This window comes from Anolis carolinensis, chromosome 4 (assembly GCF_035594765.1).
Source record: "Anolis carolinensis isolate JA03-04 chromosome 4, rAnoCar3.1.pri, whole genome shotgun sequence".
Taxonomy (NCBI): Eukaryota; Metazoa; Chordata; class Lepidosauria; order Squamata; family Dactyloidae; genus Anolis; species Anolis carolinensis.
The window spans coordinates 180,128,984-180,143,094 of NC_085844.1; the positions used below are offsets into that span (position 1 = coordinate 180,128,984).

Below are 14,111 nucleotides of genomic sequence, written 5' to 3' on the forward strand. Positions count from 1 at the left end.
CCCCTCATTCCCACTTACTGGGCAGCAGCCACTGCAATTGATGAGTCTATTTCCCTCCCATTTGAGAAGAAGCTAAATGCTGTTTCCACCCACACCCATGAGTGAGTTTTGGTATGGCATGAAGAAACAGGATCTTTGTCACAATTCTCCCTTGTGCCATGCATGAAAGTGAATAGCTGGTGCCATCAGCCAGCTGCTTCCCAATGGACAGGGGAACAGTCTCCCTTCGACTGCTGTGTCTGCTTCCTGGCAAGTGAAGATTGAGCCACATAAGGACTTTCATAGTTCTTACATGTCCCTTAAACTATGGACTTTCAAGGAATTGTGAACATACTAATAGTCATGAGTGCATAACTCCAGGTTATGTATTTGTAGCTACCATACATGATTCCAGGGCTGTAGCCAAGGGGGGAATTTGGGGGTTCAACCCCCTTCCCCGAAAATCTTCAGGTTTTTTTTTAAACTTAGTTTACTCATGAATTTTAACTGGTTAACCAAATCCCCATGAGTGTCCACTGAAGTTTATCTTTCTTGAGTGTCCACTGAAATTTATCAATGGAGCCTGATTTCTAAATTATTTTGTGCTATGGAACTACTCTTTATGATTCGCTAAAAAGAGTTTCACCCCGCCCCCCCAAAAAATTTTCTGGCTATGGCCCTGCATGATTCTGCCCTATGACTATAACTGTTTCCTGTGGCACTGGGAAATATATGATCCTCAAGATGCTGTTGAAACTGCAACTACCATGATTCCTCAACATTGGCTGATGGCAATTGTAATCCAGCAACAGCTAAAGGCCCACTCATTCCAACCTTCTGTTTACTCTGTGATAATTGCTTCTAAGTTTAGAGAGAGAGATGTGCAAGCCAAAAGACATTGGTTCACATGTGGAATGTACAACAATGTGGCAACCCACATTTCACATCATTACAATTAAATGAATACAGTGTTCTCTCACTTATCGCGGGGGTTACATTCCAGAACCACCCGTGAAAAGTGGAAATCCGTGAAGTAGGAATGCTATATTTGTGTTGTTAACAATCTCACTGGTAAATAGCGTTTCTGTCCCCTCTTCACCTCTCTGCTTTAGCCTCCTTTTCTCTCCCTTTGGCTTCTCCTTCCATCCTTCCTTAGACTTCTCCTTAGAAAGGGAGTAGAAAGTGGGATTTATAATATTATTTTATGATTTATACTATTATTTTAGTGTTTATTAAAAAAAACAACGAAGGCGCAAAAAGCAAACCACAAAGTAGTGAAGGAACACTGTATATATGGATTGGAGGGGATGCAATAAAGTTTGCTTCACCCCACTGCTGGTTGATAGCCCATGTGGTTTCATTGGTTGTGGTCCAGTGAGATACATCCATTGATAGAACAGCTTCTGTTATTAGAAGCAGGAGGGCTGAACTTCCTTCATCGATGCAGGTCATAATGCACACCAAAATCTTACTCTGACAGTTTTAAAAATCCCTGGAACTGAGAAGGATGGAAGGGAAGGGAAGGGGGGGAAAGTGCAATCTGAAACCTCTACCTTTCAATAAATGGAAAGTTAGTACTGCCCCCCTCCCATGGAAATAGTCATTTATCTGTATTGACATTTTTATGATGCCAGAAGTAGGTTACCTGGGAAGAGAGCTCTGCTGATCATGCCCGGCATAACAATGAAAAACATTGGGAAGATTTTCAAATATCCACCCAGCACTGATCCTCCTTTAGCATGAGAAAGGTTCTTGGCTGAGAGCGACCTCTGTACAATTACCTGAAAAGAGAACCAACTAGAAGGAAACCGTATTTGTAGTATGTTTTTTTGGGCTAATGAAGCAAAGTGAAACAAGATGCTCAGAGCAATTTCAATCCAGATGAGATCACGAAGATAGGCAGGGCCTGAACTGTTCAGGGCTTTGCAGGTTATCTATCTTTGCATTTATCTATCATAATTTTATTTTCAGTGTGGTATATAACTAAGGCAGACCTCATGTCCCGATCACATATATTTACTCAAAAGTCCAATGATTCTCAGATCAAACATAATGCTGTTCCTGCAACAGTATCCATTCCTAAAAATTCGCCCTGAAGGAGAATGAGAAATCTAACACTAAAAAGAAAGTCAGGGAACTCAAACCATCCATCTACAAGAAAATAAAAGTAAGATTTCAGATTTACCTGATCAGTGCACCAGCACCAAAGAGCAAGCACTGAAAGGCCAAACACAAGCCCAGGCCAGGGAATATCCCCTGTGACAGGATCTCTCATTAGATGAAAAGCATCTTCCCGTGGTAAATGACAGGTTGTATTTGGGATAATGGTACTAGGTATTGCTCTGCTATACTTCTCTTGCAGTCCTTCATACCATCCAACCTTTTCAAAGCCTAAAAAGAGAGGGGGGGAGAGGGAGAGGGGGTTGGGGAGGAAAAGAGAGAGGGGGAGAGAGGCGGGGGGAAGGAGAGTGGGAGATGTTATATCTGCTCCTTCTTCAACCTCTTCCCAAGAACCAAACTAGATGTGACATTTGTTACATGGAATGGCTTTGCAGGGCTGATTTTTATATAATAAATAGGGGGGTACAGGACTGGCTTTAAGCCTTTGGCTCTAGCACCGTCCTAGTTGGATCCAGTTCTCCATTCAGAATGAAACACATTTCTGGTGTTTGATACAGTCTGTTATCTTGCTTTCTACTAGTAATGTATAAAACCCCATACTTTTTAGGAAAAAAATGTTTTCTGCTTAACAGCTTTGCTTTAAGAAATATTTTTAGACATGGTTTACCTATAATTAAAAAATATGTAACCTGTTTCAAATTTGTAATATTGTAATGATAAATTAACACATAGAAATTATTTAGTAGAAATAAAGGAGGCAAGTATCTGAATCACTATTGTGAATGATATCTATATCTATAATAACTGCAAGTTATAATAAAATCAGAATTTATTTTATGTGGTTTCCTACTGATAAGTCAAAATTCTCAGAGGTTGAAGTACTACATTTCTTCCAGTGCACTTTCAGGCTACTGAGAAAACAGAACAAGTGGACCTGGTCAGTGGGGCATGAAGAATCTGGTGTCCCACGCCCCGCATAGCCCGGCTCCAGCCAAGGATGATCAGATGGGGGAAGTGTGAGTGCACAGCTTCCCCCCCCCCATACATTCCAATGGCAACATGGGAGCCCTCCCATGTTGCCCTGGCAGCAGCATGCACCTTTTCCGCCCTCCACCATGCCAGCATCATCTGATGGAAACCAGCCAGCTCGATGGGTGACCGGGGATAAATCGGCGCATGCTGCTAAATTTAGCCCCATGTGAAGAGGTCAATGTTTCTACCTTCATTTGGTGATATGATTACATAGTCCTGTGAAACAAGAGACTATACTGATGGTAGCAGTGCTGTGGTAGGGGTTCCCATGTTAGAGAGGTCTTTGCTAAGAGGCAGGCTAACTGCCAAATATTGTCTGGGCAGCAGTATTAGTGCAAAGTGAGACTGACATAGGATCTCTCAGAAATAACTATAATGGCCCCATTGGTTTTTTTTTTTTTTTTTTTTACCATGGAAGCCCTATGAGGAGGAGGACATGTCTCTGACTCTGCAATTTCTGAATAATTCCTCATGTTTCCATGTCTTATGCCTCCATTTCAGAAGTTCTTCAAAACATATATATATATAGCATTAATCCAGCTGTATTTTGGAGTTAACCTTAAGTCATGTCATTTTGTTAACTAAAGGAAGCAAATGATACAATTCCTCCTCCACATCTCCCCTGCTCCTTACCTATAAACATAAGAATCAAAGCTCCAGCCACCATGATCACAGTTTGCAGAGCATCTGTGTATATTACTGCAGTTAAACCACCTGTGCAAAGGATGACAAAATTCTGAATCACTTTTCATTTCTTCAGAATTTTGGAGAGTTTTCCTCACCCTTTTCTGTAAGCATTGGCTTCACAATGGATGAAGAAATGATTTCGATTTTCATGTGTTATGAAAAGAATGATGCAGGCGTACATTTTTATTATTTTGTTTACTTACTGCATTTATATGTTGTGTTTCCCTCTATGAACATTAGATCTGAGAGTTTTCTTTTCATTATTTTATCCACAGAAACCACTATCAAGCAAAACAGATTGAGAGAAAATGCATAACCTTGAATCCCCATAGATTAATATATCTCAGCATAATCCAAAAGGGATTTAATCAAGGCATGTGTCATTATAGCAAGATCTGGCTTATCAAGGAATGAGCACAGCTGGTAAATTAGCTAACATCTTGTTGGTACAATGTACAAGTAGAAATTGTGCTATGCATGCACATGATTTTTTTTCTTGGAACTATGGCTAGTACTGCTTAAGTTCATTTTGTGGTAACTTGCTTCATTTCAGGGAGATCCATTTTTCTATAGACATTGATTCTCTGTACTGCTGAGGAGAGTGGGCAGTGTATGGACATTGAGGTATTGTGTTTTGTGTATGGTTGTTTTGCATCTTCACTAGCCACCTTGAATGCCATTTTTTCATAGAAAGGCAATGTTTTATATGTTTTATTTTTTTATTTTAATGTCTAATGTAATTTTATATTTTAACATGTTTTATGCCATACTGTGGCATTGAATTATTCCCAGTTTGGAAGTTGCTCTGATTCTCCTTTGGGGTGAGATAAGGCGGGGTAAAAACACAGTAAATAAATAAATAAATAAATAAATAAATAAATAAAGTTGCTAAGAAAGAATAGTGACCTGCTATAGTGTAGACAGCAGTCACTGCTAACAAGATGACTGTAGAGAGGTAAAGATCCCAACCCAGGGAGACTTGAATGAAAAGTGCGCCAGAGAAAATATCTGTCTGGGACAAATGCAAAAAAGAGATTTGTTAGCTTGAACCAGTTGTGTTTATAAAAATACTGTAAGTCATCAAACTCATTATCAGAAATGACGTGGTGGTAATATATACATGTTTTGATAAATGTTAGCATAAAATAGCATGGAGACCTGACCTCCTTGAGCAGTGTAAGGTATTCAGCAGCCTGGCAGGACTCATTGCTAATAGCTGTCCTGAGACGCCTTTAATTTTAGTTCCCCCCCTGACCCACCCAGGCACTATCACCTTCATGGGCTTACTTCATCAGGATAGCCACAAATTTCTGAAGTAATAGGCAGGATTGCAAAGATATTAAAATCAGGTTGTTGAAAATATGCTTTTTGAACTTTACCTCCCAGGCCAATTCATTGTCTTTGACCAGACTGTCTAGTGCAGTGGTTCTCAACCTAGGGTTCCCAAATGTTTTTGGTCTTCAACTCCCAGAAATCCTAACAGCTGGTAAACTGGCTGGGATTGGGAGTTGTAGGCCAAAAACACCTGGGGACCCTAGGTTGAAAACCACTGATCTAGTGACTAGTTTGATGGGGGAATCTGGAAAATCATAGTCCTAAACATTATCTTTTCTGAGCTCTGATTGAAAGGGTAGTGAGACAAATTTTCTGGTAATGGGCCCATCATTTTCACACCCAGTGATGATGGAGATGACCAGCTATGGATATTTTCCTAATGGGGGGATTCCCTCAAGCCTGAAGTCAACCCTAAAAACTGTTGTCTGAAATGCTGCAGTGTGTGGTGGAAATGTTTCATGGGAATAAGGATGATTCTTCCAAATTAATGTTCATTACCTCTGGGAACACTCACTCAAGAAGAAATGGTTATATTTCTCAGGAATACGTACTGATATTTTGGTGAATATGTACAGAATAAGGGACAGTATAGACAGGTAGATCTGAATCCTCTGCCCTCCAAATCTTTTCTTCAGATATTCAGGCATGGTGATTACTCCAGAAGAGATGTAAACTGGCACAAAGATCCAACCGAGGACCAATAATGCCCAGGTGGCCTTGCAAAGAATAAGAAAAAATATACATTTGTAGAGTCTGTACAATCCATACAATTGTTTCTTTGCAAGCAATCATGATAATGATATAGCAAAATTGACAGTATCTTTATGGAATTGGGTGGTAAATATCAAATTGTCATGTAGAGACTTGATTTTCAGATACCTGAAAAAAAGGACAGATGGTTACTAGTGGGGGAACCAGACAATAAAACGGGTCAAAACTATTGAATTCACTAATGTGTGGTGTTTCAGCTACACTGGCCCCCATCCCAGGGATTTTAAGTTCAATACAAGAAAACAAAATGACACCTTTCTTCTTCCACATATGATGAGTATCAGACTGGCAGCCCAGTTTTACCCTTGCACTGATGACAGGGCAACATCTTTAATCACACCTAAGGATATCATGATAGCTTGTAAGATGCTGACCAGGTATGCACATCTCTGTTCTAATCAGGGTTGACCTTGTTTAATTTCCAAAAGCAGTCAGATCTGGTGCACTTAAGAGTAGTGGTTCTCAACCTGTGGGTCCCCAGGTGTTTTGGCCTACAACTCCCAGAAATCCCAGCCAGTTTACCAGCTGTTAGGATTTCTCTGAGTTGAAGGCCAAAACATTTAAGGATCCACAGGTTGAAAACCACTGTCTTAGAGTATTTAGCATCAAGAGGTGCTTAAGGGATTTTCTGACTCCAGTGCCATATAACTGGCTTTGAATGCCTTTACCATTATTTGCTAGGAGCAATAGTGGCTGGTAGGTCTTACAGTAGGGAGGCAGTAAATGCCAAGTTTTAGTCTGAACTGTAAAGGAGATATCTAGTGTGCTAAATTCTACCCCCATAAAGGTTTAATAAGTTGGATAATCCGTTTAATATTAGACTAAAATTTAGAGTAGCTTTATCACCCCCTGGCATGAAAACTATCAGCCACCATTGTGGGAAATGAGCATTAATTCCTGCTCTCCTTTAAGCTGCAGGCTGTCATTGGTTTGTTCTAAACATACTAACTTGCATGAGTACACTTCAAGCTAAGCAATGGGATCAAGCCGTCTGAAGGTGAACACTGCTTACAAATAATAATGCTCTTAGCTCTTGGAGACCTTTTTTATTCATTAACTTCTACATACTGAATCCAGCTCTGCTTCATTGTTATTCTAGCCAGAGTGCAATTTATTGCATCAGGAAATGTATTCTTGGTGACCTTTAGCACCAAGAAAAATCATGCATCTTTGTGACAGCTGAGCTTCAGATTTTTGGCATCTGAGAAGTTCATGCATCCCTTAGGATCTCTGCAGAATTTTTATCATGAGTGAAGTACCATCACTGCAAGCAACAATAACTAGTCAAGAAGTGAAATGGTCATGCTCTTCAAACAATATTAGCAGAGTTAACACCTTCAACTTTACTTGTGCAGCTACAGAGGTAGATGCAAGAGGTCTCAGTTCTGACGTTCTGATCAAACTATTGCACTGAAATAACATAATTTGACCTGGATTTGTCATGCACTCATGTTCAATATATTTTAAAATGCCATCTCAAGAAGAATTCACTTCTAGTTTTTTTAGCAACAAATTGTCTTTTCTTTAGGAATAAAAGTCTACTGAGAGGTTAAGAACTATTTTCTCCATTGGGTATTCTGTTCTGTGTAGATGAAACCACACAGTGCATATAGGAGGGTAATAGAGGGCATTGCCACCCCCAATAAAAAAATATTTCCCTGTGTTGCCAAGGCAGCAGCATGCACCACTTCTTCTCCTCTTTCACCACAGAACCTGGCCAGAAGTTGATGTGCATCATGGGAAGGACACCGTGGTGAAAGAGGAGAAGTGGCACACACCAGGTAAATCAGCCCATCTGATGAGAGCATTTAGAAATACACGTTGGCACCATGTTCAGCTATGATATTAGAAGCTAGATTTTTTGAGGATTCATGTTTAGGGTCATGAACAACCAAGAGCTATTTTTACATTCTGGCAGCAGCCTGACCAAAGTGTTTCTGAGCCACTGGAAAACAAAACTCTGGAAAACTAAGCCTGTGCCATGCTTCTGGTCAAAGGGTGCCATGTGACAAGTAATGTGGGGGACTCTGAGTGGTCCCTTCAGGTGCCTGTTTTTAAGGTAACTCATGATCAAAAGTGAACTGCAGACATCATATGACAGTACTCTAATCTCCAATGCCTCAAAAATATCTTGGTTTGGGCATTGCTATAGTGTGAAGGCAAGCTGGGGAGCAAGATCTCAGCTACAGTTTAGAATTGCTGCTTTCGGTCTCAATCAAGAGGAATCCAAAGAAAAAGATAATGAAGGAAGGAGAATACGGCAAATATCAGAGTTTTAAGTGTGATCAGCTTTCAGTGTATCACCCTCTGCAACGCCAGGAATTTGGACACTGAATAAAAAAATCATGGGAGGAGGAATTCTCAGGTGAAAGAGCAAGTCTCTTATTTTTTCACTTCCCTATAGTTATAATACCCCGGCTTGTACAAAGCTTATATAGTAGAATCTTGCCTTAAGAGCATCCGAAATTAAGAGAAATTTGAGTTAAGAGCTGTCAGTCAGCCTGGATTTTGCTTTGACATGAGAGTAGCACTTTGAGTTAAGAGCTAGTGCTAAAGTGAGAGTGCAGGGATTTAAGGCTTCAAGGGAGCAACCTTTGTGCCTCCGTGCTTCCTGCTCTTGTCTGCTTTGAGTTGCTTTGTGTGTGTGTTTTTTTTATTCCTGGTATGTTTGGCTTCATGAAGAGAGAGGAAGAGAGAGCAAGAGAGGGTGGGAGGCTGGAATGAGTACAGTTTGAAGAAAATGATGCTTCTGTCCAGGGCCGGCCGGAGATATTTTTAAATGTTAAGCGGGGGTGCTAAAAAGCGCCCCCGCCACCGGCCCCGCCTCCGACGCCCTGGCCCCGCCCAGCGTGCCCTGGCCCCGCCTCCCACGCTGTGTGGGAGGCGGAGCCAGGGCGAATAGTGCGGGGGGCGGGGCCAGAGTTGGCCCCGCCCCCCGCCCAGCGTGCCCTGGCCGCGACCAGGAAGTAAGGCCCGAATGGCCTAGCTGTGCTGTGCGCGTGCGCACAGCACAGCTAGGCCATTTTGCCCTTAGTAACAAACTAAGGGCAAAAATGGCTTATCTGGCTGTGCGCATGCGCACAGCACAGATAGGCCATTTTTGCCCTTAGTTTGTTACTAAGGGCAAAATGGCCTAGGTGCTTGGCGCGGGCGCGGGGATTGAAGCCCCGCGGGCCCGCGCCAACACCGGAGGCGTCGGTGGCGCTACGGGTCGCTGTCGACGCCTCGACAGCGCCCCTAGCAGCCAGCGCCCGAGGCGGCCGCGTCAGCGGCCGCCTAGTAACAACCGGCCCTGCTTCTGTCTCTTCATTTTGTGCTTTGTGCTTCCTTGCCACAACTTTTTAATTCTACCATTTTAAAGTTGTTCTTTCTTTTTTAATTGTTCCATGTGAACATGCAGATTTTACCTTGTTGTTAAACTGGTCAACACACATTTTGTTGCCTCAAATGTGCTTCTAACATTTTAAAGTTGATCTTTCTTTTTTATTGTTACATATGAATGTGCATTTATACATTATTTGTTATTTATAAATTACCGGTATAGTAGAGTCTCAGTTATCCAAGCTAAATGGGCTGGCAGAAGCTTGGATAAGCGAATATCTTGGATAATAAGGAGGGATTAAGGAAAAGCCTATTAAACATCAAATTAGATTATGATTTTACAAATTAAGCACCAAATCATCATGTTATACAACAAATCTGACAGAAAAAGTAGTTCAATACGCAGGAATGTTATGTTGTAATTACTGTATTTACGAATTTAGCACCAAAATATCACTATATATTGAAAACATTGACTACAAAAATGGCTTGGATAATCCAGAGGCTTGGATAAGCGAGGCTTGGATAAGTGAGACTCTACTGTACATTTTCTTATTTAAAACAATAACAAAAATGGGGGTTGGGGGGAGGAAGAGATTAACAGCGTTTCAATAGGAAATTAGCTTTGAGATAAGAGAAATTTGAGTTAAGAGTTTCACCATGGAACAAATTAAACTCAACTCAAGATATCACTGTATTGCCATTATGATCACATACTTTTCATTTAAAATTGCATGGAGCCTTTTATTTTCACCCAACATATTAATTGGCTAGGAGGAAATTAAGAACACAGTAGAAAAATCAATATTTCTACACACATTTGTTGTCCCAACATTTTGTTTATTTGTATGTTTTGCTTGCTTGTTTATAGAAAACAGTGTTATGTTCACATAGGAGCAATTTGGAGACACTTTTTAAAATGCCACAGATGACCATATTGTAGAATGCCTGCATTGTAGGTCCAGGTCTGTGTAGATTCTGTAACGTTATATGACCCTGGGGGAATGAAATGCCCTTTACTAGCTTTTAAGATTAATGGCTTTGTAGTATCACCCAAAGCTAATTTCAGTTCTTTCTAAACTATAGACTGAAACTTCAACAAACAAAACAAAACATACATTAGAGGATGTAACAGATTGCTGCTTGGACTCAGAGAATGTACTCTACAATATATGCTTTCAAAGAAAATGATTTATTTACAGTGTGTTGTGGCACACATGCTTACTAATTATTCTACTGAAGTCAACTATGCATTACGAATTGCATTTTTAAGAGTTACATTGCATCCCCTAACTGTCCAGATATGGCAGAGGTGGTTCAAATCAATCTTTTGCCATTTGACTTTTTAAATGGTTTAAAAATGTCATCGGGTGTATTGTACACTGTAGACCTAATGCATGTTGACATGCATTAATCGCCATGGCTCAGTGCTATGGAATCCTGTGAGTTGTAGCTTAGTGAGGCACCAGCAGAATGCTAAATACTTTGTAAAACTACAACTCCTATGATTTCATAGTATTGAGCCCTGACAGTTAAACTACAGGCAGTCCCCAAGTTACAAACAAGATAAGTTCTGTAGGCTTGTTCTTAAGTTGGATTTGTATATAAGTTGAAACAGATACTTTTTAAGTATAACTCCAGTTTTGGATAGCGTAGGGAAGAGTTAACACTCCTGTGGTGTTTGTTTTGCTGCCTGTGCCCCTGTTCAGAAGATTTCACCGCACTTTCTGTCTCTGTGACAATCAGATTTTGAAAAAAAAGGTTTGTTGTGGAAACAAGCATTTGTGAGAAAGCTTCAGTTGCGATATCTTTTCCCCATGATAACTCCTTCAGGATTGAATTTCCCTTCCTAGGGGTAGATTACTCTCACTCCCTATTGTCTCACCCGGTTCTTAACTATGAGTCATTTGTAAATTGGATGTTTGTAACTAAGGGATTGCCTGTTGTAGATTTTGGTTGTTGCAAGCTGAGTTCAAAGTGCAAAAGTATTTGCATTCAATTAACTAAACAGGGGAGGGAAAGGGGCAGAATCTTGCCCTTCCCAGTAGATTCTAGCAAAAGCAAACTTGTGCATCCTTGCCTAGCTTGTGTGATCTTCCTCATTAATCTTATGACATTAGCATTTTAAAATTGAGGCTCCCGCATTCAATCATTTGGCTGCCTCCTGCAGAATTCTGTTTCTGGTGATTAAGGAAAACTGAGGACCTCTCTGGTTGAAAGGCCCTGCCCTAAACTACAAGGCCCAGAATTCTGCAGATACAGCCACAAGATAGAAAAGCAGGAGCATCCTCTTTAAAATAGTAATGTGATATCATTCTAACTTTTGTTATTTTACCTGCACTCTGATGCTGCCTGGCTACATGTTAGTTTTCCTTTGTGAAAGGCTGGTGGGTGTGTTACATTAAAGGTAAAGGTTTAAGTCCAGTCATGACCGACTCTGAGGGTTGGTGCTCATCTCCATTTCTAAGCCGAAGAGCCGGCGTTGTCCATAGACATCTCCAGGTCATGTGGCCGTCATGACTGCATGGAGCGCCGTTACCTTCCCACCGGAGCGGTACCTATTGATCTACTCACATTGGCATGTTTTCGAACTGCTAGGTTGGCAGGAGCTGGGGCTAACAGCGGCTGCTTACGCTGCTCCCGGAGTTTGAACCTGGGACCTTTCAGTCTGCAAGTTCAGCAGCTCAGTGCTTTAACACACTGAGCCACCGGGCTCAGATATTTGAGGATCCCAAATAATACACTGACCCAACTAAACCCAAACCCTCAAAATCCCTTGGAAAGAGCAGATAGAATGGAAGAAAACAACCTTACGTTCCACTCAAAGCCTCCAACAGCAAGGCCTCCTGCAGCACCTGTTCCTGCTAGACCGATAAAAAGTCCACTCCCCACATTGCTTGACATCAAAGATGCTCCAATCTAAAACATACAACAAAATGGTTGTTAATTTATGAGGGGTGGGGTTGTATTTATACATACACTAGAATTGCATATAACAATTGTTCTTAGTATTAACTTTATTTATACCCTGCCTTTCTCCCTGTGGGGACTCAAGGAGGCTAACAATCCAACACTTCCGTCAAGTTTAAAAAGCGCAATACAAAAGTTAAAAAAATACTTAAACAATACAATGTGGTGAAATGGATTAAAATATAATAAATACACTTAAAATAGCCTTTAAAACTCACAGTCCCCCCTCACATCCCCCCACAACCTCCCCAAAGCCTGTCCCTATATCCTTCCCCAAATGCCTGCTGGCAGAAGGTATTAACCTGCCTGCAGAAGGCCAACAGAGATGGGGACATCCTGGTCTCTCTTGGGAGGGAGGCATCTTTTGAAAGCTAGCTTTGCTTTTATTTCAATAAAATAACCATGAGACAAATCTTTCGTTGGCAGAACAACGTCAACCTGGGGATTTGCGGAGTTGTAAAACACAAAAATAGACCTTCCCCAAGCCCATACTGATGATGAGCATATGGCATCCTGGAAAATATCCCCTTTTTGGTCTATAGCTTCTAGAAGCTCCTAGGCATCCTAGCCACTCATCATAGTCACTCAGGGATTCTGTGAGCTGTGGTTTTGTAATGTAACTTTCCCAATATATGATCAATATCAACAAAATTTCTCTTCAGAGCTTCTGTTCTTTTTATTTAGCAACTTATGGCTATTCTAGTTACTGTAAGTTAACATTTTCTGCCATCATCATCATTTGGTTTTTTAAAATACTTGTTTTTAACATCTATCCCTGTAGAATCTTTTTGTGTGTAAGACAAAGGCTGACACTTCAATTGCTGTGAATGTTATACTTTTTCCAATAAAAGGCATTGTCTCGCTGACTGTGATTCATTTCTTCCCCTTTCTGAACTGTAGGTTTTTCTGCCTCTGCATGACTGAGCCCTAAGCAAAGACTAATGGAATTTGACCTGCTTCTTACCTTAGGTATAGTTAAAATATTAATAGGGGATAAGATTAGAAAACCTTTCCTGAAGCAAACAGTGAAAAACATCTCATCTGGGATGTGTCTGATTAAAAGACTGAGTGTACAATATGCATTCGTAACTTGGGCAAACAGGAAGGCTCCCCAGAAATGTAAACACCATCCTTAAGACACATATCCCTGTCAAAATAGACAGGAGCTTTGGCAGTAAAGAAATTATATAAAACTGTGTAATACAATGCCACAGTGGTTTTAGGTAATCAACATTTTGTCATTTCCTTGGCAGCAGTTGTACTATCTCTATATCCTGGAATATAAAAGAAGAGAGAGGACTTTGTGGAGCAATTAATCCTGTACAAAGCTGTTATCCAGATCCATTACTTTGGGGGGGGGGGGGAGAGAGAAACAGCTAGGAGTCAGTAGAAAAAAGAAGATACTGCTTCTTCAGATTGGTTCCTGCCTGAGAAAGCAACAGGCCCATAATGTCTTCAGATTAGCAGTTCCTAGATCAAACTAGAAAGTGGAGTCTGAATAGTGTAGTTCAGTGGTTTTCAACCTGTTCCCAGATGTTTTGGCCTTCCACTCCCAGAAATCTTAACAGCTGTAAACTGGCTGAGAATTCTGGGAGTTTTGGGTCAAAACACCTGGGGACCCACAGGTTGAGAACCACTGGTGTAGTGGTTTGAGAATCGAGTCAGGACTCCCAGAGACCAGGGTCTGAATCTCTGTTTAGCCATGGAAGTTCCCTGGGTGAACTTGGACAAGCCATATTCTCTCAGCCTCAGAGGAATGCAATTGCAAACTTCAACCAAGTAAATCATGCTAGCAAAACTCCATGACAGGTGAAGTGAAGGACTCTTGGACTGGAAAAAATAGAGTGATGCCACTGCATTGACACTAACAACACTGGTAACACACATTATGGTGC

The 14,111-nt window shown here is 40.9% G+C and overlaps 1 protein-coding gene across 1 annotated transcript in view; it reads right to left on the reverse strand.

Annotated features, from left to right (window-relative positions):
• slc5a9 (solute carrier family 5 member 9) overlaps positions 1–14,111 on the reverse strand; it is a 56,539-nt gene that overhangs the window by 31,740 nt on the left and 10,688 nt on the right. The window contains exons 3-8 of the mRNA XM_062978321.1: positions 12,061–12,165; positions 5,706–5,870; positions 4,726–4,831; positions 3,766–3,846; positions 2,165–2,370; positions 1,625–1,760 (exon numbers count right to left, since the gene is read on the reverse strand). Coding sequence (XP_062834391.1) covers positions 1,625–1,760; positions 2,165–2,370; positions 3,766–3,846; positions 4,726–4,831; positions 5,706–5,870; positions 12,061–12,165 — 799 coding nt within the window. The remainder of the gene's footprint in view (positions 1–1,624; positions 1,761–2,164; positions 2,371–3,765; positions 3,847–4,725; positions 4,832–5,705; positions 5,871–12,060; positions 12,166–14,111) is intronic.